The 26,525-nt window shown below is 41.6% G+C and overlaps 1 protein-coding gene across 1 annotated transcript in view; it reads left to right on the top strand.

Annotated features, from left to right (window-relative positions):
• The window catches only part of LOC126187388 (autophagy-related protein 2 homolog A), a 495,539-nt gene that overhangs the window by 173,654 nt on the left and 295,360 nt on the right, over nt 1-26,525 (top strand). The window contains exons 13-18 of the mRNA XM_049928440.1: nt 246-384; nt 6,624-6,724; nt 8,026-8,209; nt 8,294-8,394; nt 8,512-8,714; nt 8,798-8,954. Of these exons, the coding sequence (XP_049784397.1) occupies nt 246-384; nt 6,624-6,724; nt 8,026-8,209; nt 8,294-8,394; nt 8,512-8,714; nt 8,798-8,954 (885 nt within the window). The remainder of the gene's footprint in view (nt 1-245; nt 385-6,623; nt 6,725-8,025; nt 8,210-8,293; nt 8,395-8,511; nt 8,715-8,797; nt 8,955-26,525) is intronic.

The following is a 26,525-nucleotide window of genomic DNA, read 5'->3' as shown; positions in this document are numbered from 1 at the left end:
TTTCCTATATCTTCTAGTCTGTACTTCCAATTTTTCTGTTAAAGGTAGTTCTGCATAAGAGATTTATTGCCTTGTCCTATACACCTCAATCTTCCCACCTTCTTCTCGCCTTCCCTCTTCCCCTCTAATCACATTTCATATTAATTTGTTAAGTCAAGAAGCCATCATTCCACATTGTTATGGTCTTCACCATATATAAAAAAACGTATTTTAAATTGATATTTTCTTTTTTATCTCTTTTCCAGATTCACGCTTGAGAAATGTGCATCAGAGATAGATATTTCAATTGTGGATCGTATTACTGCCGTGCTGAACCCTCAGCCATTGTGTCGTCGAAGTACGTCTAAATATGGAATGGGATCTGGTGCAGTTAAAGACCTAATGGTAAAGTGTTTTCTTGTGTGTAGCAAGTAGTGTGACACTAATGGACTTACTAAACAGTAGAAAATCCATGTTGGAATATCAACAATATAACGAAAAGTATAGATTGGTATAGATGCATAAAGGTGACATGATGAGATGGAAGCAGGCACAACAAAAAGTTTATTACACATTTAGCTTTTGCCCAAAGCCTTCCTCAGAAAAGGAATCGCGCACACATTCATTCACACAAGCAAGCAGCCGTGTTCATGAGGTGTACTAGCTTGTATAAGTGAATGTGCGTGTGTGCTTTTTGTGTGTGTGTGTGTGTGTGTGTGTGTGTGTGTGTGTGTGTGTGTGTGTTTGCTTTTCTGAAGAAGGCTTTGGCTGAAAGCTAAATGTTGTAACGTCTTTTCATAGTGCTTGTGTGCAAATTAATATGTCATCTTTATGATGAGTACTAATGGACTTATTATATTAGTGACTATTACTGGTATTGTATAAATTATTTTTATACACATCAGGCTCTAATTTCTTCTGCATTCTCTCGTCTGTTTTTTGTATTTGACACCCTGACAGTCCGCAGCTCGTGGTCGTGCGGCCGCGTTCTCGCTTCCCACGCCCGGGTTCCCGGGTTCGATTACCGGCGGGGTCAGAGATTTTCTCTGCCTCGTGATGACTGGATGTTGTGTGCTGTCCTTAGGTTAGTTAGGTTTAAGTAGTTCTAAGTTCTGGGGGACTGATGACCATAGCTGTTAAGTCCCATAGTGCTCAGAACCATTTGAACAATTTGAACACCCTGACGGGCATTACTTGTTGCCCCTATAGCAAATATGCAATTTTCCCAGCTTTGTGTGCTCTAGTCCTGGTGTCTGAGTGACCTGCCCTTCCTCTGTAACTTTCTCCAACCTATCCCCTCTCAACCTTGAGAAAGGAAGTATTTGTTCCAAAAGCTAGACAATATCACATATTTTTATATGTGCATAGAACAGCAGTGCTGAAATTTCACATCCTAAAGGTAAGTATTGGCCAGCAATTGTATCTCATAATTTTATTCTAATAGTTAAACAGTTAATGGTAGCATTGAAGTGTCTTTCATGGTATGAAAGAAAGCAGATTATTTATAGGAGTTGCCTTTACCGGTCTTACAGCTGCTTATGACCATGAATCGTAAGAAACTAACAAAGAAGTTTTACACAACAACTATGGACCATGGACTGACACAGTTTATTCAGTGTCTGCTACAGAATAGATGATTTTTTTGTCACTCTAAATGCTGGAAATGCAGGGAAATGGCATTCCTCAGTCAAGTATGCTGACTCCAATATTATATAACGTATACATATGGTTAGCCACTCAACATTGGAAGCCAGTTCTTCACCAATGCAGATGACACAGCTGTTGCTGCTCAGGGAGCAACATTTGAAGAAGTAGAATCCTAGCTAACATCTACTCTCCGAAAACTTTCCATCTACTATGATGACAACCACTGGACACCCAAACAAGATATAAGTCAGGTGTGTGCATTCCACCCACATAAGGAGGCAAGAAGAAAATTGACCATCACCAGGAAAGGACACAATCTAAATCACTGTGCCCACCTAGGGTTGAAGTTGGATCATTTGTTAACCTATGAACAACAACGTATGGGAACCAGACAGAAGGTGTGCACTAGAAACAACCTTATCCGTAAGCTGACAAACACCACACGGGGAGTGCAGCCCAGCAACCTATGCACATCCACATGTGCTCTGTGTTCCTCTGCTGTGGAGTATGCCACGTCAGTCTGGAGGAACTCTGCAAGTGGTAACCAAGTTGATGTGACAATTCATGAGAATAGGCTGCATAGTCACATGGTTCCTAATACCAGTTCCAGTCAAGAAGATATTTCCACTTGTGGGCATAGAATCTCCAGATGTAAGAAGACATTAGCAGCAGAGAATGAAAAGAAGCAGCCAGAAAACGCCAAGACATCCACTGTTTGAAACTCTCACCTATCCATCATGACAGAAGACCAGAAGAAGCTTGCTACTTAGAATTGCTCCAATTCAAAGATCAGCAGAAGCCTGCCAAACCGAACTGTGGAGAACAAGGTCTCCTGGAGGATTATGGACAGCAAAAGAGAAGCTAAGAAGCTACCATCAGGCTGCCATATCCAGTACTGGACATGGGAAACCCTCAACAGGTTGAGAATAGCGGTGACAATGTGCAAGATTAATTTGAAGAATTGGGGCATCAGTGATGATAAGTATTGTGAATGTGGGGCAATGCAGGACTCTGAATACTGGTTGGTGTGCAGTGACCTGGGTGAACCCTGTGACATGGAAGACTTGTTTGCAGCGAATAACTGTACCATTCTGGTTACTGGACATTGGATTAATTAATAATAGATTGTACAGTTTTTTATTATATTGTATTTTAGGGTTATTTGGGCTCTGTTAAATAAATAAAGTTGATGGAAGAGAAATGTACCTTCTCTATGGCTCTAGTTGAAATACCATCAGTGTTGGTTGTTATGACACAGAAATCTCCAATGCCTTACGCTCAAAGGTACCACATGTCACATACTTGCTGAGAAGCCTAAGAACAGTGCCCCTCTGTCACACAACATCACATGTGACTGGAGTCACTGAAGTTTGTTTCCTTTTGTGGTTTTCAACTTCCTGTTGACATAGCCTAAAATAAGGAATATGCTCCCAACCTTTCTTCTCATCCCTTCTTAAGTAGTACTTTGTTGTCCATCAAATTTTCAAATAACTTTGCCCATCCCTATGCCACTGCTGATCTCAACTGCTTGCACATTGAGCATAATCTTGTGGAGGACCTAGACTTAAGACCTCTGTATTTCACTGGCATACCCTATCCATCAATGGCAGGGCCATCTGAGAAATGCAGATATTCTCTATTTTTGTTGGATTTCAGTTTTCTTTTTCAATTATTTTGTGTAAACACAAAGCTATAAGCAACTCCTTTGTTCCTAAATGGTCTCTTTCATGATTCAGCATACTTTCATTTGTTTCGACCAGACCTGTGCCTTTGTAATTTCATGGTGAAATGGTAGTTTTTTATGCTGCTGCTGGTTTAAAATATAGATGATCAAATATTTGGTGGAAGTGGAAACTAGGTTCTGAGGTAGAACAAATATATCCGCACAGTCGAGATAAAAGTAAATAGTATATAATGTCAATTAAATTAGTTGTTGTTATAATTCAAGTGCCCCTGGAACAACTTTTTTATGTGTTCCCATTAAATACCAGTATACGTAACATACAAAATAATGTTGCTCACAACAGAGAAAATGACTATCCTCACCACCCATTTGATGTGCACTGTTGGGTACAGACCTCCCCTAGACTTTGCGTGCATTACAGGTTTCAGCTACATGTGTTCGAGCTGCCCCTGCATGTTTTGTAATGTCCTCCACTCTCTCCCATTAATTCGTTGTCTCGGTCTTATCATATCTCTTGTAATACAGAAAATAGCTTCCTTGGTCTGTGTATTATCTATTTGCCTAGCTACGTGTTACAAATCTCCCCATTTAATTTTCATTGCAGTCATAGTTATGTCTTCAGCTCCAGCCTGTTCTCTGATCAATCCACTTTTTCTCCTTTCTTTCCTTGTAATACCCAATACACTCACCAATGAACGTTTCCATGTTAAAATGCCATTTCTCACTCCCATTAGTGAAAACTGGCAATACACATTGATTGTAAACGTTCATTTTGAGCTTTTATAGTTCATCCAGTCATCTTCAACTGCCATAAAAGCAAGAACTCAGCTTGTTCCTTGGCATCATTATTGATTTGAAGTGTTTTGCAATGTGTTAATTTTAAATATTGTAGCCTTATTGTCATAAATTTCAAAGCCTACCTTAGCTTCCACTGTAAAAATTTTCCATTAATTGTTGTAGTTTAACTGTGCTAAAGGCAAACAGTTGTGCGTAATCAGCAGAGATGGTTCAGATATGTTTCAAACATTTTCTCCTTTGTTTTCACAATTCAGGGGACTAAAACTTACCTCTAAGAGGGATGGTAACCATTCTGATGATATTGAATTATCTTATCTGCCTCCTCTTTCAGTTCTAAATTTCTCACAGCTGTGATGAAATATAATGAAAACTGTAGCATTGAAACATACATTCCTGAGTATGCTGACTTATGTAGAATCACTGCTGTGTTTCTCTTGAGCTGTTAGTGGGGATAATGTTGAAAGAGTGTCAAAAGTCCAGAAGGAAATTTTCACTCTCCGGCATAGTGTGTGCTGATATGAAACTTCCTAGCAGATCAAAACTGTGTGTCGGAGCAAGACTTGAACTCAGGACCTTTGCCTTTTGCAGGCAAGTGCGCTACTGACTGAGCTATCCAAGCATAACTCACAACCCATCCCCACAGCTTTCATCATACCAGTACCCCATCTCCTATGTTACAAACCTCACAGAAGCTCTCCTGCAAACCTTGCAAGACTAGCACTCCTGGAGGAAAGGATATAGCAGAGACATGGCTTAGCCAAAGCCTGGGGGATGTTCCCAGAATAATATTTTCACTCTGAAGTTGAGTGTGTGCTGATACAAATCTTCCTGGCAGATTAAAACTGTGTGCAGGAGCGTGACTTGAACTGGCGACCTTTGCTTTTCGCGGGCAAGTGCTCTATCGAATGAGCTATCATTCTGGAAACATTCCCCATGAGGTGGCTAAGCCACATCTCCACTATGTTCTTTCTTCCAGGAGTGCTAGTCTTGTAAGGTTCACAGCAGAGCTTCTGTGAAGTTTCGAAAGTAGGAGATGAGGTACGGGGGGAAACTAAAGCTATGAGAATGGGTCATGAATTGTGCTTGGATAGCTCAGCCAGTAGAGAACTTGCCCATGAAAGTCAAAGGTCCCAAGTTCAAGTCTCGCGCCAGCTCACAGTTTTAACCTGTGAGGAAGTTTCAGTGTCAAAAGTTTTCTAATAATATATGAATACCAAACAAGGTGGTAATTCATACTTACTGATCAGTTGTGTAATTTTGTTCGTGCCTTGCAGATGGTTCATTTTGCTTTATCCACAACTAAAGCCAGCTTGTTTCTTTATATTCAAACACAGTCATTTCCAGCTTCTTTTCCTTTCACCATACATTAAATGAATGTATACACTTCATTCTACATTACTTCATTAATAATCATCTGTGTTTCCAATTTATCTCTTGCCCTACACAAGCCTTGGAACAGATATATAATTTTCTCTTCATTGCTACTTACTGTTCTCCCTGACATGCAGAATAATGGTGTGTGGTGTCCCCCTCCTCCTTACTCAGTTTTTTTTGTATCATATTTATATAATGTGTTCATACTGAGCAATTATTTGTGCAGTGTCATGCAAAGTTTGTCATATGAAAGTTATCTTGCAAAATCATTCCTCTATTGGAGAAATATTCATGCCTTCAGACAAAATAATGAAACTGGCACCAAGATCAAGGTACGTATCTGCATAAGGATCCTTATTATATACATAAATTGCCAAGACAATCCTCTTATCATCATAAGGTATGAAGAAGTTGTTATCTTTTGATGATGCAGTATTGAATAAGTAAGAAAGTTAGAGCCAAAAATTTTACTAGGTGAAACCTCTCTCACTCTGATTAAATAATAAGTAGTGAAAGAACCTTGTGTTATTTTGAATACCTGGCAGAATCACAAAAAAATTTTACTTATACATAAGACTAATCAAGAGAATTGGTAGAAGTTGAGGCCTAGGATGTATAGTCCTCAGAATTAAATGACTTGTGAGTTTTAAACAATGTGCTACTCCATTAAGTAAATCCACCTATAGCCTTGTTCCAATGCCAGATTCTTCCATGCTGATAATACAACAGCACACTATGTCCAAGAAACAGTGTACTTTCTTGTGTGGACCAATTTAATTGTATATGACCACTATGCTACAATCCTGAAGTTTCTTTTTGTAGCTGTAGTATGTTCCTATAACGAACACAAAAGAAAGGACTAAAGAATCTAACGAACTACCAGACCAGAAAGTGCCTAATTTTGAATTGTTTCAATAAGTAATTTAACATTTTTTCAAAATATATTCTCATACAGCACATTTTTTGATACTGTGAGTCACGTAACAACATTGTTAAATTTTTCTGTTGCCCATAGTAGAAACAGGCTGCCTGTTTCAATATGAATATGTTTCTTTTGGCTGCTTTTGAGATTAAGAGTAACTAAGTTTAGTTGTAAAAAAATTAAATCTGTCGAGTTTAAACAATCTTTTTTTTTTTCCAGACTCAACAGACATGTTTTTATCAGGCTGTTGAAAGTTCTTCACTAGCAGATAGCAAAACAGAAATAAAGGTGTCATCATCACTTTTAAAAATGAATTTAAGGTAATGTACATTTGTGTTAACTTCCTATTACTTTTATATTCTTGAAAGATGTAGGAATATCAATAGCAGTTTTCATACATATGTACTTTAAAAATTGTCTTCATTTTGTGAGGTGAAATAAATGTCCTGTTATTTTTATGACACTAGTAAAGACAGACATTTCAGTGTTTATGTTTATAAAGAAGGGTTGAAAGGAAAAGAAGACAAATGAAGGAAAAGGACTGGTGTGTTTAAGAAATGGAGAGAGTTATGGAAAAACCACCCAGAACCCCATGTCAGGGGAGACACAATGAACAGGGTGTGAAGGAAAGAGTGATCATTCGTGCCTGCATTGGACAAAATTTAAAAACCAGAGAACTTAAAGTTGGAAAAAGGAGTAATAACCGACATAGAGATTACTGACAGAACATCATGCAGACATCAATAAGAGCAGAAAACTAATTGCATTATACATTGTAGACAAGTGGGGTGGGCGCAGTAGACAGGTTGGAAAATAAAAGAAGTAGAAAAACAAAAGCAAGAAAAAAATAGTTGCTGGAAAGAAATGCTGAGACCACAGAAATTACCATAAATTTAGGCCAGGTTGGCAGCGAGAACGAAGCACATGCTGGAAAGCCAGTTCTCACCAGCAGAGTTCTGGAAAACTGGTGTCAGGAGGGATAATCCAAATGGCACACTAATTTCTGTTGTCTCAGAATTCCTTTTTAATAACTATTCTTTTGCTGTACTCCCTTTTATTTTTGTGTATTTTTCATTTTCCGACCTGTCAATTCTTTTGCCCTCCCCTGTCCGTCTCCCCCCCCCCCCCCCCACCTCACCTCACCTCCTCTCTTTCCCCACCCCTTTCCCCCACCCCCAGCTCCCCCATCCCCTCACCTGTCTACCACCTATAATGCACTTACCTTTCTGCTGTTATTGACTCTTGCACAAAGTTCTTTCACTAATCTCTGTCTTGCTTATTACTCTATCTTCCACCTTTAAGTTCTCAGGTTTTCAAATTACATCCAATCCAGGCACCAACAATCAGTCTTTCCTTCTCATCCCCTCCTATAAGTCTCCCATGACCCAGTGTTCTGGGCAGCTTTTCTGTGACTTTCCCTATTTCCTAAACCTGACCAGTCCATTTCCTTCATCGCTCTTCCTTTCCCACCAATCCATCTGCCAGAAGACGAAGCCACTGGCTCCGAAAACTTGCACATTTCCATATGTTTTGTATGTGTCTTCTCCTGCTACTGCTTGGTGAGTAGATCTTGTATCTATCCAATTATATTTTCAAACATTGATTATTTCTGTTTATAAAGATTTCCCACTCCTGACCTTCGGCCTATACATGACATGGATCGTCCACCATGGTGGAAACGCTCTGTGAGAAAGGATATTCTCATATTTGAGTTGGAGGATGTATCTTTCCACACAATGATCACTAGTCGTGATCCAACTATAAGATATGAATTCCAGTGCAGAGATGTGAAAGGTCTTTTCCAGGTATGGATTTATTGAAAAGGTAAACTGTTGTTGTACTTTTTATTCAAATCTGAGTCTTAATGTACTAATTTTGATATTTGGCAGGAGGCAGACACTGATGTTTCTCTTCCTTTTCTCCGTGCCTCTTGTGATGATAGAAATGGGAATTCTTTGCCAGATGGAGGAAAGGGATTTGGTTGGCCAAGGTAGTTGAGGTAGATTTTGTAATAATTCACTTTCTCACTCTTGTATTGTGGTATCAAGGGATTGTTATTTTTCCCAGCATCAGTGATTTTCTTTGTTTCTTTCTTTCACACCTGCAGGATTGTGATTGTGGTATATCCTGTGAATAGTCCTGGAGATCTGGATGACATTGGAGAGAATGAAGTGCTAGAGGATTCAATGCCTCATTCTACATTTGAACCTTTAGAAAAAGCAACATCAAAAGAGCCATCACCTTTTAGTTCCAAAAAAGTAATTCACGAAAGTGACACACCACATGGAAGATCTGTTAACCATACAGAAGGTATTAATACAAAAGTGCTTTGTGGGAACTGTAAATAACTGATGTGTATTAATATTTATCCTGTTTTTTATCTTAATTTCTAGGAGATGGTGAAGAATTAGTTATTCCAGGTGACAAACATGAAATGGCTGAGTTCATTGAACATGCTTCACGAAACTGCCGGGTGCAACTTGAGATAAATCTTCCATGTGCCAGTATGCAGATTTCCTCAAAACACCTATATGAACTGATATACAACAGGTAGAGTATCTCTATTTGAATTCCTCCCAACCCAGCCATCAGGAGAGTTCTGGACTGTAATGTTAAGCAGTAAAGGAGGCTACTGACTGAATAGCAGAGGCACTGAGTCATCCACTGGCACACACAAAAGAGAATGAAAACTTTTTTAGATTTTGGAATAAGTCATTTGAGAAAGTACAGTACAAACAGAGGTGCTGCCTGGAGCCACAGCAATATGGCATCGTTGGCATCGTTGAGTATACGTGCCACTCGTGCAGAAGCCTCACTGCCGGCTCGCATAAGAAGACCACCGGTGCACGGCGGAGACTATGTCAGCATCGTGGGGAGTGCAAGCAGCTAGCCCGGCAGAACTCAGTAGCCAGCCGGCCACTGATCTAGTGCACTACACCGCTCACAAACTTCGACAAAAAATGTGTCAACTTTTTAGCTGCTTTTGTCTGGAGCTTCCTGGGCTCCCATCTCACCTCCACTACCTACTTGCACCATCCTGGCTCATAGCTGCCCCTCCCCGTACTCTAGTTTGGTGTCAGAATTAGCGGGATCATCTTAACTCGGCACGGCTTCTGGGCCATGACCTATGGTGTCAACACTGTGCAGTAAGTGATGAACCATATGATTATTTTTTTGGCAGGGATGACGGCATGGAATTGAGGTTTGACTGACATTGTAACTTAAAGCTTACCTTGTTTAGGCCAGACAAGCTGTTTCACTTATCTGGGTTTAGGGATAACTATAGAGAGCAGTGTTTGGTGTCTGTACATTCTAATTGTGAATGTATTGGAAAGAAAGAGTGTTGCAGCGATAAGAGTCAGAGACACAAGGTATGCCAGAGCCAGAAGCAATGTTGTGCCATACGAAAATAAATCCACGGGCACAACGGTGTGTTCTTTGGTTTTCCCCAGAAGGAGATTGAGTGGAACTACAATGTGTAAAATATTAATTCACTTTATTACAATGCGGATATGGATACATACTTAATTTTGTGTAATCCATCATGACACAAATGTTCTGAGCATTTACAACTGTCTCTGAATATTGAAGTATCAGTTGACACAGACAAATTCACAAGACTCTTCACCTGAAGCAAAACTGACATGATATTCACATACATTTCTGTGTAAGTCATCTAATACACTGGTGGCCTATCTAAGATGATGCTGTGGTCTTGATCTTTGTCTGTAAACTGACACAAGCTTTCCTCTGCTCAACTGTAAGTAGACCATTGATTGCTGTGGTGTAGTGGGGCTGTAGTAGGCATGGCTATGCCAACATTTCTTATTCGTCATAATGACCTGCAGTGACTATATTTTTCTGTGATTTCATTGCGGGGTGCCAACCTTGCTTTGACACCTTGCTCTTCAGATGACATCACTATCAGCATGGGTATTCCAGAAAGAAATTATCACTCTGCAGCAGAGTGTGCACTGGTATGAAACTTCCTGGCACATTAAAACTGTGTGCCAGACCGAGACTCGAAGTCGGGACCTGTGCTTTTCGCAGGTGAGTGCTCTACCGTGTGAGCTACCCAAGCACGATGACTCGTCATCACAACTTTACTTAAGCAAGTATCTCATCTCCTACCTTGCAAACTTCACAGAAGCTCTCCCATGAAACTTGCAGAACTGGTACTTCTGGAAGAAAGGATAATGTGGAGACGTGGCTTTGCCACAGCCTGGGGATGCTTCCAGAATGAAATTTTCACTCTGCAGTGGAGTGTGTGCTGATCGCACCCATTCGCGGAAAGTAGTGGATGTGGTTTCTTGTGATACAAGTAGAAGTTATCTTCTTTTGCTCCAGTAACAGATGGAGAATGTGAAGAAGTCAAGCCTTTCCTTGGCTACACGTGGGATTTCAGAGGCCCCAATTAGCAGGACCTCTGCTTCAAGAGAATTAACTACAGTGACTGGATTAAAAGAAAAAGGTAAATATGTCAGAGGTTACATCAGGTGACAGATCTCATTGAGTGTTCTGACTCTGCTTCAACCACAAGCAGGAAGCTAGCAGCTACATAAAACACTAAATCGCTTGCAGAGGGGGTAATGTAGTGCATCGGCCATATACGGGTATAACAATGTGAGCCCGAGTGGTGTATTGCAGCCACACTGACAGTAGGTGAGTGCAGGGTTTTGTCACTGTAATAATTTGACAAGGCTGGCACAATGTTGCAAGCCACGGCAGATTAGCTTGCTGTAACAGCAGACTCCGTGATACTGCACGAACTTGTGCAGCATGGGGCAAGAAAGATTTCTGCAGTGGCAATGATGTTTTAGGATACGGGAGTGGCACATACGTTCAACAAGTGTGTCACTGCCAGCTGTACATGTGGGGTATTTTGCAACAAAATTAGTCTTAGTTTTGCAGCTCTACTGGGACAATGGGGCTGTTCCAGATGATGTAAGCCACTTGGGCCCAAGAGTAGGAGTCACAGGTTCGAGACAATGGTGGAGCAACAGTTCTACGTGCCATGTCCCCTCCGGACTTAAGTGCTGTGGTGTAGCAGATCGTCCCAGGTCTACTTCAGCAGTACGCCTGACTTCTGCCCAGGGGACAGCAGGATGCTCCCCTAGCACACCGACCATCTGCCACCAATATAAGATCGACACCTCATCACAGTGGGCACCTTTTACCGTGACAAATCCAAAGTGTCACCCTTGGCCACAGCAGATACAGTACCGTTGAGTATATGCACTGCTGACTCAGAAGTTTAGAAGCTTCACTGCCAGCATATGTAATGAGTCTGTTGGTGACCGGCAAAGATTCTTAAATGGCATTACTGGGCATGCAAATGGCCAGCCCGACAAAACTCAGCAGCCAGTCGGCAACTGATCCAGTGTATCACACAATGCAGATGCTACAATAAAGAACTTGTTACCTTTACTGACGCGTTTCTGTGGATCCACACCTCTACCACTCAACTGCACCATCATGGCTCGTAGCCACTGTATGTGGGCTGGGTGTGTGACACGCTGCTACAGGGGCCGATTAGGTGTGGCACACGATGAAGATGATATGGAGGCACAGATTGGGAGGAGGTAACAGGACAGAGGGAGGGAAAGTGTTGACTAGAGGGTTTGGGGACAGTAGGTTAGCAGAGGTTGAAGCCAGGAGGATTGCAAGAGTGAAGGATATGTTGCAAGGATAACTCCCACCTATGTACTTAAGAAAGCTAGTTTTGGAGGGAAGGATCCAGATGGCATGAGTTGTAAAGCAGTAACTGGACTTCAGCTCATTGTGCTCAGCAGCATGTTGTGCCTGTAGATGGTCAACTTTCTTCTTTGCCACATTTGACAGTGACCATTCATTGTTTCAAGAGCTGGTTGGTCGTCACACCTGCATAGAATGCCGTGCACTGATTCCAGCACAGTCAGTGTATGACATGGTGCTTTCACAGGTGGCCCTGCCGCTGATGGGGTAGGATAAGTCTGCAACAGGACTGAAGTAGGATGTGCTGGGTGGGTGGATCTGGGAGATCTTGCACTCTGGTCAGGACCCTTATGGCAAGGCGTTGGGAGTGGCCTAGGGATAGACTGGGATTTATGTAGCTTGGGTGACTGACAGAATACCACTTTAGGATCTTGAGAGGATCTTGAGCAGAATGTCCCTCATTTCTGGGCATAATGATAGATAAGATAGCCCTGGTGAAAGATATGGTTCAGTTTCTCCTGGCCAGTGTGGTACTGGTGCTGTGCAATTCTTTATTTTTTTATTTTTTATTTTTTTTTGGGGGGGGGGGGGGGGTGGACCTTCATGGCAAAAAAATAAATATTCAGATGGATTTTGGTCGAGTCAGTTGGTTCAGTTTAGTTTCGTATGGCCCAGTGCTATTTCCCCTGCAGCCTGTACTGTGAGTCACCTTGTATGTAATTCTGGTCACCATGTAGAATTTTAGGGTCCAGCTATGCTGTGCCAAACCTGTGTGCACTTCTTCTCCGAAGCGTCTTCTCTGCTGCAGGAGATTGTTAAAGCTTTCCAACTAATGACTTATACCAAATTATCAGACACTTACTAAACTCTTATTTTCACTCTAAACCATCCATTTCCAGATGTTTATTGCATAACTGCAATTACAGTTCAGTCCATTAGCATGACACAAATATATTCCTTCTCCATGAGAACTCAGACAAAAGTGCCACCGATCTAACAGTAATACAAAAGCTTTCTTACATTGCAATAAAAGAAAACATTATTTGTATTTCCATTATTTGTATTTCTCCTAAGAAATTTCATAATACCATTTATCCCCTGCCCTGCCACCGTTGGATAAGCAGCTGCAGCAGCAAGTCGTATACTTCTAGCTCATTCATTTGTTACATAGTTTAATTCTTAATTTCTTTGCGTGTTTTTGGTACTTGCATTGTTTAAATCATAAATTTCGGGCGTATTATAGTATTTGAGAGTTGCAGCATCGCGTTTTAGTACCTGAATAGTGTAAATTCGCGTAGTCGTCTGTCTTCTGTTTTTGTTTTGAACGGCCAGTGTCGGTTGGTCACAGTCAGTGTGCTCCCTGCCGCCGTTGGATAAGCAGCTGCAGCAGCAAGTCGTATACTCCTAGCTCATTCATTTGTTACATAGTTTAATTCTTAATTTCTTTGCGTGATTTTGGTACTTGCATTGTTTAAATCATAAATTTCGGGCGTATTATAGTATTTGAGAGTTGCAGCATCACGTTTTAGTACCTGAATAGTGTAAATTCGCGTAGTCGTCTGTCTTCTGTTTTTGTTTTGAACGGCCAATGTCGGTTGGTCACAGTCAGTGTGCTCTCTGCCGCCGTTGGATAAGCAGCTGCAGCAGCAAGTCGTATACTCCTAGCTCACTCATTTGTTACATAGTTTAATTCTTAATTTCTTTGCATGTTTTTGGTACTTGCATTGTTTAATTCATAAATTTCGGGCGTATTATAGTATTTGAGAGTTGCAGCATCGCGTTTTAGTACCTGAATAGTGTAAAATCGCGTAGTCTCCTTTCGCCGCCGAGCAGTGTGTCAGCAGTGCACAAGTAGCAGCATTACTGCATTTACTAGGCAATCTTGTATTTTAATAACCGTTTAAATTTTGTGTCGATTTGTTTGCGCTCTCTGTAGATTAGTTCAGACGTTCTTTGCACAACAGTTTTTAGCATGGATAGGGACTGCAACTGCTGTGTTCGGATGCAGGCTGAGTTGGCATCCCTTCGCTCCCAGCTTCAGGCAGTGTTGGCTTCGGTCACACAGCTTGAGGCTGTTGCCAATGGTCATCACTGTGGGGGTCCGGATGGAGGTTTGTCGGGGACAGCCAGCTCGTCCCACGCATCCCCCGATCGGACTACGACTGTGGTTGCCCGGGATACTGCCCGCGTTGAGGCTGATCCCTCACCTGTGGTAGAGTGGGAGGTCGTCTCAAGGTGTGGCAGGGGGCGAAAGACATTCCGGAGGGCTGAGCGGAAGGCCTCTCCAGTTTGTCTGACGAACCGGTTTCAGGCTCTGTCTCAGGCTGATACTGATCTTCGGCCTGACATGGCTGCTTGTCCTGTTCGAGAGGTTGCCCCTCAGTCTGCAAGATCCGGGCGGTCGCAGAGGGTGGGCTTACTGGTAGTTGGGAGCTCCAACGTCAGGCGCGTAATGGAGCCCCTTAGGGATATGGCAGCAAGGGAGGGGAAGGAAACCAAAGTGCACTCCGTGTGCATACCGGGGGGGGAGTCATTCCAAATGTGGAAAGGGTCCTTCCGGATGCCATGAAGGGTACAGGGTGCACCCATCTGCAGGTGGTCGCTCATGTCAGCACCAATGATGTGTGTCGCTATGGATCGGAGGAAATCCTCTCTGGCTTCCAGCGGCTATCTGATTTGGTGAAGACTGCCAGTCTCGCTAGCGGGATGAAAGCAGAGCTCACCATCTGCAGCATCGTCGACAGGACTGACTGCGGACCTTTGGTACAGAGCCGAGTGGAGGGTCTGAATCAGAGGCTGAGACGTTTCTGCGACCGTGTGGGCTACAGATTCCTCGACTTGCGCCGTAGGGTGGTGGGGTTTCGGGTTCCGCTGGATAGGTCAGGAGTCCACTACACGCAACAAGCGGCTACACGGGTAGCAGGGGTTGTGTGGCGTGGGCTGGGCGGTTTTTTAGGTTAGATGGCCTCGGGCAAGTACAGAAAGGGCAACAGCCTCAATGGGTGCGGGGCAAAGTCAGGACATGCGGGGACCAAGCAGCAATCGGTATTGTAGTTGTAAACTGTCGAAGCTGCATTGGTAAAGTACCGGAACTTCAAGCGCTGATAGAAAGCACCGAAGCTGAAATCGTTATAGGTACAGAAAGCTGGCTGAAATCAGAGATAAATTCTGCCGAAATTTTTACAAACGTACAGACGGTGTTTAGAAAGGATAGATTGCATGCAACCGGTGGTGGAGTGTTCGTTGCTGTTAGTAGTAGTTTATCCTGTAGTGAAGTAGAAGTGGATAGTTCCTGTGAATTATTATGGGTGGAGGTTACACTCAACAACCGAGCTAGGTTAATAATTGGCTCCTTTTACCGACCCCCCGACTCAGCAGCATTAGTGGCAGAACAGCTGAGAGAAAATTTGGAATACATTTCACATAAATTTTCTCAGCATGTTATAGTCTTAGGTGGAGATTTCAATTTACCAGATATAGACTGGGACACTCAGATGTTTAGGACGGGTGGTAGGGACAGAGCATCGAGTGACATTATACTGAGTGCACTATCCGAAAATTACCTCGAGCAATTAAACAGAGAACCGACTCGTGGAGATAACATCTTGGACCTACTGATAACAAACAGACTCGAACTTTTCGACTCTGTAAGCGCAGAACAGGGAATCAGTGATCATAAGGCCGTTGCAGCATCCCTGAATATGGAAGTTAATAGGAATATAAAAAAAGGGAGGAAGGTTTATCTGTTTAACAAGAGTAATAGAAGGCAGATTTCAGGCTACCTAACAGATCAAAACAAAAATTTCTGTTCCGACACTGACAATGTTGAGTGTTTATGGAAAAAGTTCAAGGCAATCGTAAAATGCGTTTTAGACAGGTACGTGCTGAGTAAAACTGTGAGGGACGGGAAAAACCCACCGTGGTACAACAACAAAGTTAGGAAATTACTGCGAAAGCAAAGAGAGCTTCACTCCAAAATTAAACGCAGCCAAAACCTCTCAGACAAACAGAAGCTAAACGATGTCAAAGTTAGCGTAAGGAGGGCTATGCGTGAAGCGTTTAGTGAATTCGAAAGTGAAATACTAGGTACCGACTTGACAGAAAATAGGAAGTTCTGGTCTTACATTAAATCAGTAAGTGGCTCGAAACAGCATGTCCAGACACTCCGGGATGATGATGGCATTGAAACAGAGGATGACAAGCAAAAAGCTGAAATACTAAACACCTTTTTCCAAAGCTGTTTCACAGAGGAAGACCGCACTGCAGTTCCTTCTCTAAATCCTCGCACAAACGAAAAAATGGCTGACATTGAAATAAGTGTCCAAGGAATAGAAAAGCAACTGGAATCACTCAACAGAGGAAAGTCCACTGGACCTGACGGGATACCAATTCGATTCTACATAGAGTACGCGAAAGAACTTGCCCTCCTTCTAACAGCCGTGTACCGCAAGTCTCTAGACGAATGGAAGGTTCCAAATGATTGGAAAAGAGCACAGGTAGTCCCAGTCTTCAAGAAGGGTCGTCGAGCAGATGCGCAAAACTATAGACCTATATCTCTGACGTCGATCTGTTGTAGAATTTTAGAACATGTTTTTTGCTCGAGTATCATGTCGTTTTTGGAAACTCAGAATCTACTATGTAGGAATCAACATGGATTCCGGAAACAGCGATCGTGTGAGACCCAACTCGCTCTATTTGTTCATGAGACCCAGAAAATATTAGATACAGGCTCCTAGGTAGATGCTATTTTTCTTGACTTCCGGAAGGCGTTCGATACAGTTCCGCACTGTCGCCTGATAAACAAAGTAAGAGCCTACGGAATATCAGACCAGCTGTGTGGCTGGATTGAAGAGTTTTTAGCAAACAGAACAAGGCATGTTGTTCTCAACGGAGAGATGTCTACAGACGTTAAAGTAACCTCTGGCGTGCCACAGGGGAGTGTTATGGGACCATTGCTTTTCACAATATATATAAATGACCTAGTAGATAGTGTCGGAAGTTCCATGCGGCTTTTCGCGGATGATACTGTAGTATACAGAGAAGTTGCAGCATTAGAAAATTGTAGCGAAATGCAGGAAGATGTGCAGCGGATAGGCACTTGGTGCAGGGAGTGGCAACTGACCCTTAACATAGACAAATGTAATGTATTGAGAATACATAGAAAGAAGGATCCTTTATTGTATGATTATATGATAGCGGAACAAACACTGGTAGCAGTTACTTCTGTAAAATATCTGGGAGTATGCGTGCGGAACGATATGAAGTGGAATGATCATGTAAAATTAATTGTTGGTAAGGCGGGTACCAGGTTGAGATTCATTGGGAGAGTCCTTAGAAAATGTAGTCCATCAGCAAAGGAGGTGGCTTACAAAACACTCGTTCGACCTATACTTGAGTATTGCTCATCAGTGTGGGATCCGTACCAGATCGGGTTGACGGAGGAGATAGAGAAGATCCAAAGAAGAGCGGCGCGTTTCGTCACAGGGTTATTTGGTAACCGTGATAGCGTTACGGAGATGTTTAACAAACTCAAGTGGCAGACTCTGCAAGAGAGGCGCTCTGCATCGCGGTGTAGCTTGCTCGCCAGGTTTCGAGAGGATGCGTTTCTGGATGAGGTATCGAATATATTGCTTCCCCCTACTTATACCTCCCAAGGAGATCACGAATGTAAAATTAGAGAGATTAGAGCGCGCACAGAGGCTTTCAGACAGTCGTTCTTCCCGCGAACCATACGCGACTGGAACAGGAAAGGGAGGTAATGACAGTGGCACGTAAAGTGCCCTCCGCCACACACCCTTGGGTGGCTTGCGGAGTATAAATGTAGATGTAGATGTAGATGTAGATCCTGTCCGTGTCTTCTGGGTCCATGGACTGCTTACACCCAGCAAGTAGTCAGCATTCCCCTGGCTTCTGTGCACTGCAGTTACATCTTTTCTCATACGCCCTCTCTGTAGAAACAGATACAGTACAGACTGCAGGTCTGTCGACATTTGACCTCCCTGCTTTACTTAAACATTGCAGACATCTTTAGCTGATGCAACAGTTCTTCATATAGTGGAATAGTATTTGACCCACACTCAAACTAAATATGTTTTTTATTATTGTCTTTTATAATATAGAATTTAGACATATTTCGTAGCACATAATTGCCTTGTTATTAAATTTCCTTTTGACGTTCATTTTATTCCTTATTGCATTATTACATATTTTAGTGTATTTTGTTATAACCCATTTCCAACGTTGTCACTTAGTACCCATTATACATAACTGTTTTATTATTTTGTGATACCATTCATAAGTGTTCCTTAAATACTATAATGTATAGATTCACTTGATTTATTGATACTACCAGTTCACATTGAGTGACTGTTATGCTCACGGGTATTCCATCTCGAAATTTCAAGTTACATCTGGGGATATATAAATCTCCTTAACTATCTTTTGCATTTATGTATGATATCCCCTTCTTTAGTCTGATCACTTGTCCCACTAATTCTTACTTAAATTCTTTTCTATTGCATTATAATTGAGTCACCCCATTTTTGGGTAACTACTGCACAACTTAATTTTATTTGTACGTGAAAGGACCCATCCTCAACTGTTTCGTAAAAGTGGTATGGACCATTTCTCTTGTGAATGAATCTACATTACAGATAAATCACTTCAGGATCTATCTACTCGCATAGTATCCAGTCCCTCATGAGTTCACATACTTTTGTGGCGCGTGGCCCCGGACTCCAACCGCGTGCTGATGTAGTCGACTACAACCGCGTTCTGATGTAGTCGACACCTAGAGTTGCTACTGCCACAGCTCTCATGGCAGAGTAGAGACACGATGCGATATAATGTCAGTCCCTGTAGATTAACGGGAGAAAAAAACCTGAAAAACTTTCGAAAAGGCGTTCCTCGCGTAGTCGTTGTATCTCAATTACTAGTCCGCAACGTTTCCACTTACGCAAACTCATATAATTGATGCTTTTTTATTATTAATATTGTATTGTTAATTGCCCGGATTTGCGGTAGTTACTAATTCTTCTCTCGTTCGCATAGCACACACCACATATTGCGAGGAAATATTTTAGTTAACAGTTTTTTCTTATGCTGTTGTCTCGTTGCTATGGAATTGTTGTGCTGGTATGCAGCGAGATCCAGAGATACTCTTTGATTCAGTCTTTGTAAGATTGCATCGAAATATGAAAATATTTTAAAGTTCACTTCTCAACTAATGACGTGAATATTTGCACTTCAATGAAATAGTCTTTCATGAGTAGTCATTGATTTAGTCATTTATCAAACTATTTAATGATGTAGTCCACACTGGGTATTTAACTGATAACGAACATTTTATTGTTATTTTGGCACTAAATACTTATAACTCCCACACCACACGCACACGGAATAGTTTAGTTAAATCAGTCCAATTGAGTTATAGTTTCTTGGCAATTACCACAACTCAACACTTTAGCGTAATTGTTTTATCTTCATGATGTCGTGTACTTGGGTCCTACTCAAGACTAATTGCATGTATTCTTTCACAGAATGTTCACTTCTCCTTAAGGTCCAACTAATTTAAAGTCAAGTCCAGTGTTCACTAATTCCGTTATTAGATTTCAATTAACCCATAGTGCACGGTTAAATGAGTCTATCTGTTCCTGTCTCAGTTCATAAAATCAGTTTCTTAAGCCGTGAATCTTGTCACGCAACAAACACTTCTAAACTCGAAAACAATCTCGTCACGATTCGCAATCTCAATAATTCAGATCAGAACTGCTCTCATACGTCTGCACTGGATGAGTTCTAGCAAGCGACTTCTTCTGTGGAAGAGCATTGTAGGTGCATTGAATTTCTTCGTTGCGCTTACAACTCTCTTCCACATAAAAGTTATCTCTGATGACATTACTTTGGACTTAACTTTTGAGATATTAGTTTCGCATTTGTCACATGGATATTTGTCCATTGCTGAAATACGATGTTTCTTCTTTCTCTTTCGCTAACAAATATGCTCAGTGGTGTACAATGTAGTTGCTGACAAAAATCTTTTGTGTTAGCTCATTGGCAAAGATGTCGTAACTGCCAAGATAACTTTCCCTACTTCATGTTCTTTCTTAATTGACTTTAAGGTGGTCATTGGAGCGTTACACTTTGTACACCTCATTTTTGTCGGACAGTACTGTCAGCATCTTTAACAACTCTATTGACCAGGAACAAAGAGGTTCATTAACAGTTTTCCTCAAATTTTACTCTGTTTTGATTTCAACACCTTCTTTCCTCTCTCTCTATGTATTTTTCATATTCTTTGTCCTGTTCATTATTCTTGTGCTTTTGTATCAATAACTATTTTCATTTGTATTTCTCTCACACAAGTGTTTTTGACGTGCATTGGTAATACTTACCATTTTAACCCACTGGGTTCTTTTTTCATAATTTATGTGGGTCATTTAGTGTGTCATACATTATTTAATTGATGTACCCTTTAGCCCCTCAAAATCGTGACACGACTAAATGTTGTCATTTGTTCATGTCCTTTGTGTCATCAGAGTATGAGTGTGTCACTGTGTCAACTCACTTTGTCATATTCTGTGGTGACAGGCCTGTCTCTGTTTTGATGTATTTGTTTATAGTCTGGATTGATCCTCAACATCTTCAATACTCTGTTCCAGTATTTACAGGTGAACTTCGCTTAAAAATTACTCCTAAAGTCATCCAGACTACATCTTAAAGTTCTGTTGGAAAAGTCAAGTATTACATTCCATGGCTAAGGTAGCATTTAAGGAACAGGATGTGGGGCTGGGTTTTAGCTGGGGTTAGAGATACCTTTCTCAGCTGGTGCAGAGAGGTGGAGCAGGAGGCCATTTGGGATGGGATGCTTCTAGGAAAAAGTGAAGTGACATGGGAAATGAACAATTGAAAGTGTTAGGTTGATGCAAAGGGAACTATGGTTAATGAAGTGTTGGTTTGCTGTGTGAAAAGGGCAGAAGAAATTGTGCTAAGGTCAGTAAGTGGCATGAAGGTTTTCGCTCACATACACTAAGTGATCAAAAGTATCCGGACACCCCCAAAAACATACATTTTCCATATTAGGTGCATTGTGCTGTCACCTACTGCCAGGTGGTCCATATCAGCGACCTCAGTAGTCATTAGACATCATGAGAGAGCAGAATGGGGCACTCCACTGAACTCACAGACTTCAAATGTGGTCAGGTGATTGGGTGTCACTTGTGTCATATGTCTGTAAGTGAGATTTCCACACTCCTAAACTTCCATAGGTCCACTGTTTCTGATGTGATAGTTAAGTGGAAACATGAAGGTACATGTACAGCACAAAAGCATACAGGCTGACCTTGTCTTCACTGACAGAGACTGCCAACAGTTGAAGAGCGTCATAATGTGTAATAGGAAGACATCGATCCAGACCATTACACGGCAGTTCCAAACTGCATCAGGATCTACTGCAAGTACTATGACAGTTAGGCAGGAGGTGAGAAAACTTGGATTTCATGGTCGAGCGTCTGCTCATAAGCCACGCATCACCCCAGTAAATGCCAAATGACACCTTGCTTGGTGTAAGGATCATAAACATTGGACAATTCCACAGTGGAAAAAGATTGTGTGGAGTGACGAATCACAGAACACAGTATGGCAATCCAGTGGCAGGGTGTGGGTATGGCGAATGCCTGGTGAACATCATCTGCCAGCGTGTGTAGTGCCAACAGTAAAATTCGGAGGCGGTGGTGTTGTGGTGTGGTCATGTTTTCTCTTGGAGGGGGCTTGCATCCCTTGTTGTTTTTCATGGCACTATCACAGGACAGGCCTACATTGATGTTTTAAGCACCTTCTTGCTTCCCACAGTTGAAGAGCAATTTGGGGATGGTGATTGCATCTTTTAACACTATCGAGCACCTGTTCATAATTCACTGCCTGTGGCGGAATGGTTACCCAACAATAAAATCCCTGTAATGAACTGGTGTGCACAGAGTCCTGATCTGAATCCTATAGAACACCTTTGGGATGTTTTGGAACGCTGACTTCATGCCAGGCCTCACCGACCGACATTGATACCTCTCGTCAGTGCAGCACTCCATGAAGAATGGGCTGCCATTCCACAAGAAGCCTTCCAGCATCTGATAGAACATATGCCTGGGAGAGTGGAAGCTGTTATCAAAGCTAAGGGTGGGCCAACATCATATTGAATTCCGGCATTTCCGATGGAGGGCACCATGAACTTGTAAGTCATTTTGAGCCAGGCGTCAGTATACTTTTGATCACATAATGTATAATTTATGATCACATGCAGGAAAGAAAAATGAAAGACATAAAATTCTGATGGCAGCAATCCAATAATCAAATGAAAAGGAATTACTCCCCCCCCCCCCCCCTCCCCCCTCCGTCACCCAGTATCACAGTATCACTCCAGATTGGAGCAACTAAACCATATCCTTTACCATGGCTTTGATTATCTATCTTCATATCTGGAAATCGGGGACATCCTACCCAATACCCTTCCAACCCCTCGTAAAGTGGTTTTCTGTTGCTCATCCAACCTGCACAACATCCTGGTTCATCCCTATGCCACTCCCACCAGTTGTGTTGTAATCATTGCTCAACATACTACATGGGCACGATCACCAGCCAACTGTCCACCAATATGTATGGCCACTCTCAAACTATGGCCAAGAACATTGTTGATCATCCAGTGTTACAACATGCCACTGAGTGTTACAACACACCACTGAGCACAGCATGCTTGAGTTCAGTGGCTGCTTCACAATTCATACAGTCTGGATCCTTCCATCCAACACCAGCTTTTCTGAAGTACATTGATGGGAGTTATTCTTGTAACTCATCCTTTACTCCCATAATCTTCATGGACTCAACCTCTGCTAACAGACTGCATTCTTATCTTGCACACCTGATACTTTCCTCCGAGCTGCTAGCTCCCCATCTCCAACCTACACTTCTGTCTCTCTTCCATCCACTGCAGTCCTCCTGCTGAACTGCAGTACAGACTTTGTATGTTCAGCAGACACAATGTAACTGCATGTGGTGTCTGTGTGTGTGTGTGTGTGTGTGTGTGTGTGTGTGTGTGTGTGTGTGTGTTGCTTGTACTTTACCTCATCAAAAGATTTATTGTGAAAGCTAGCAGAGTTTTCATTCCCTTTTGTCTTTGCCTCTCCGATAACTCAACACCTCTGCTATTCAGTGAGTAGTCTTCTTTACTCCTGAATATGTACTTTTTGCAGAACTTTCCTATAGATTTATAATATTTCTTATTGGTATATTGGTAACATTTTCAGAAGTGGTTATATTTTCTTATAATATCTTACATTATTCTAAATTTTTAAATTTATTATTTTTACTATCACAAATTAATTGGATGACATCTAAACAGGCTCTAAATGTCTGGAAGTGTAGCACTTAAAGAAATTCCTGGCTTCTTTGTGAAAACTGCACAGCAAGAAATGTAGGTATGAGGTTTATGCAACTTATTAAGAACATGGCAATATCCAAATGATTAGAATTACAGAAATATACTTGACTCTGAGGATTATATCTAAAAACAAAGATGATGTGACTTACCAAATGAAAGTGCTGGCAGGTCGACAGACACACAAACGAACACAAAAATACACACAAAATTCAAGCTTTCGCAACAAACTGTTGCCTCATCAGGAAAGAGGGAAGGAGAGGGAAAGACGAAAGGATGTGGGTTTTAAGGGAGAGGGTAAGGAGTCATTCCAGTCCCGGGAGCGGAAAGACTTACCTTAGGGGGAAAAAAGGACGGGTACACACTCGCACACACACACATATCCATCCACACATATACAGACACAAGCAGACATATTTATTATGTCTGCTTGTGTCTGTATATGTGTGGATGGATATGTGTGTGTGTGCGAGTGTGTACCCGTCCTTTTTTCCCCCTAAGGTAAGTCTTTCCGCTCCCGGGACTGGAATGACTCCTTACCCTCTCCCTTAAAACCCACATCCTTTCGTCTTTCCCTCTCCTTCCCTCTTTCCTGATGAGGCAACAGTTTGTTGCGAAAGCTTGAATTTTGTGTGTATGTTTGTGTTCGTTTGTGTGTCTGTCGACCTGCCAGCACTTTCATTTGGTAAGTCACATCATCTTTGTTTTTAGATATATTTTTCCTTCGTGGAATGTTTCCTTCTATTATGACTCTGAGGATTGAATGATGTAAAGACGTTACATGCTGTGGTCTGAGCCTGTAGTCGTTGCAGCATGGAATCGAAGGCAGGCTGGATATGTTCTGGAAAATCTCCATTCAGTTAATTGTAGGCGAGACAACAAAGCTGCAGCAGTAGTGGCTGGATGACTGTGGTGAACAAACTGCTGACTCATCATATCCCAGATAAGTTTGATGAATGACATTTCAGGGAAACTTGCAAGCAAGAGATAAAGTGATATCCGTCATTCTTTGATGAAGGCTTATGTGTTCCTTGCATCATATAGCTGGGAATTACCCTACCAAAAATTGTATTGCCTAAAGGAGGGGCAGTTCCTTGGGCTCCAAGACATTCATGTTCTTGTTGCTGTTCGGATAATCCCCACTACAAAGTTGTGGAGATCACATGTGGTGTCTAATGGAATGCAAACCATTGCCTTTTCTGTTTGTTCTCTCTACCACTCAACAGTGCTTGATCATGGTCACTATTTATTTGTTCTTGAACCAATAACATACAAATACACACAGTGACAATCAAACCAATGAACAAAATAATTAGACTGGGAAAATACATCATCTTCATATTATGTAAGTCCAGAACTTCGCAACCTCCAAGGAACTCATTGTGGCATGAATTATATCGTCCCATTTGTAGGATTTTGGGCACAGAAGGTAGTGAAACATATAGCTTGTGATTTTCTCTTTCTTAATTCACAATATGTATCATAATCATTGAGGCTTCATTTCTTCATTTCTTCTTTGGATCTTCTCATTTTGGACCATAAACTGTTTAGTGGCCTCCATACCGACCAACTTTCACTGTGTTCTGTGGTTATTTTCTCAACTGTCATCCATCTGTGGAGATGAGATGTTCTCACATTACACATTTCCAGTCTTACCTTCTCAGTGGCACAGTGGTAAGCTTCTGAGATGATAGTAAACAAGTTCCTCATGGACCTCAACCTTTGAGGAGAGGCCTATGCCTGTGAAATGGGTGGGCACTACTCTATTCCACTGTAAGTGCCTCCTGATCAATAGCCACCTCTCTGCCTATAGAAGGTGGTACTGCTCAAACTAGGTAACTTGAGGTGACCTGTAATCAGGCTACTTGTTTCACTATCAGTGGTCTGTACCAGACCAGAAAGGCATATTCTACAGTAGAAAAATTCAGTGCCATTGCAGATGCATGGATTATTTGAGGGTGTGAGCCCCATTTTGATCCTGCCAGTTTATGAATCAGATTGTTTCGTGTAAAGATTTTCATTCTGTTGTTCTTACAGTGATTCTTGAAGTTAAAGAGTTTTGTCCAGCATTACTCTCAGATATTTTGGAGTGTGACAGTGTTGTAATCAGGTTCCTGACAATACTATATGTAGTCCATGATGAGCTTCTCTGTTCTATAGATGGAATTCACAGACTTGTGTTGTAGAAGGATGTGATTGTAGCTGATTCTGATTGTAGTACCCTAGTAGATTTCTGAGGGCAGCTGTCAGATTTCTCTCCACAATGTCAAACTCTTGCTCTATGTAGCCAAAGCTAGATCATCTGCATACAGTAAGTTTTTGTAATTAGAGTCAGCAGTTAGTTTTTAATGTAGATGTCAAAGTGAAGTGGAGCTATAGCATTTTTCTGAGGTAGTTAATTTTTTCTGTGCTCTCCAGCAACTATAATGTGCTTAAAGTTGACAAAAAATGTATGATTTGCAGAAGAGTGTTAATAAATGAATTATGATAGAGGTCCTTGAGAATGTTGTTCAGTTTGACAAGTAGTAATCGGTGATTGACGGTGTCATATGCTGGCGTCAGATCCACCAAAACCACACTATAACATGATCAGTTTTAAACCCATCCTCTGTTAACATAAGTTTCAAGAGGCCCTCTCTACAGCTGTTCATGGTGCAAAACCCTGCTTATTCAATTATAAGTAGATAGTCTGGTATAAATAGAATTTTATTCAGAATCATTTTCTCCAACAGTTTGTAGATGTGGGCAGCTCCTTGTACAGTTGTTGAAGAGCTGTGGGATCCATTCACTTGCTGAATGCCGAGTTCTTTATCTGTTTTGTTCAGAAGTCATTTAACCCAACCACTTTACCTGGTTCACTCTCCTTGAGAACGTTTTAGAGTTCTAACATCTCAAATGGGCTAGTAAGACCATCAGAATCCTTCTGAACCTCATGGGTATTTCAAGAACTTTGTGTCTGACTTTCCCATTCATGAGTACATAGTGAACTATCTGGACAGTGA

This window comes from Schistocerca cancellata, chromosome 5, assembly GCF_023864275.1.
Source record: "Schistocerca cancellata isolate TAMUIC-IGC-003103 chromosome 5, iqSchCanc2.1, whole genome shotgun sequence".
NCBI lineage: Eukaryota > Metazoa > Arthropoda > Insecta > Orthoptera > Acrididae > Schistocerca > Schistocerca cancellata.
This window is presented reverse-complemented; position numbering and strand designations above follow the sequence as displayed.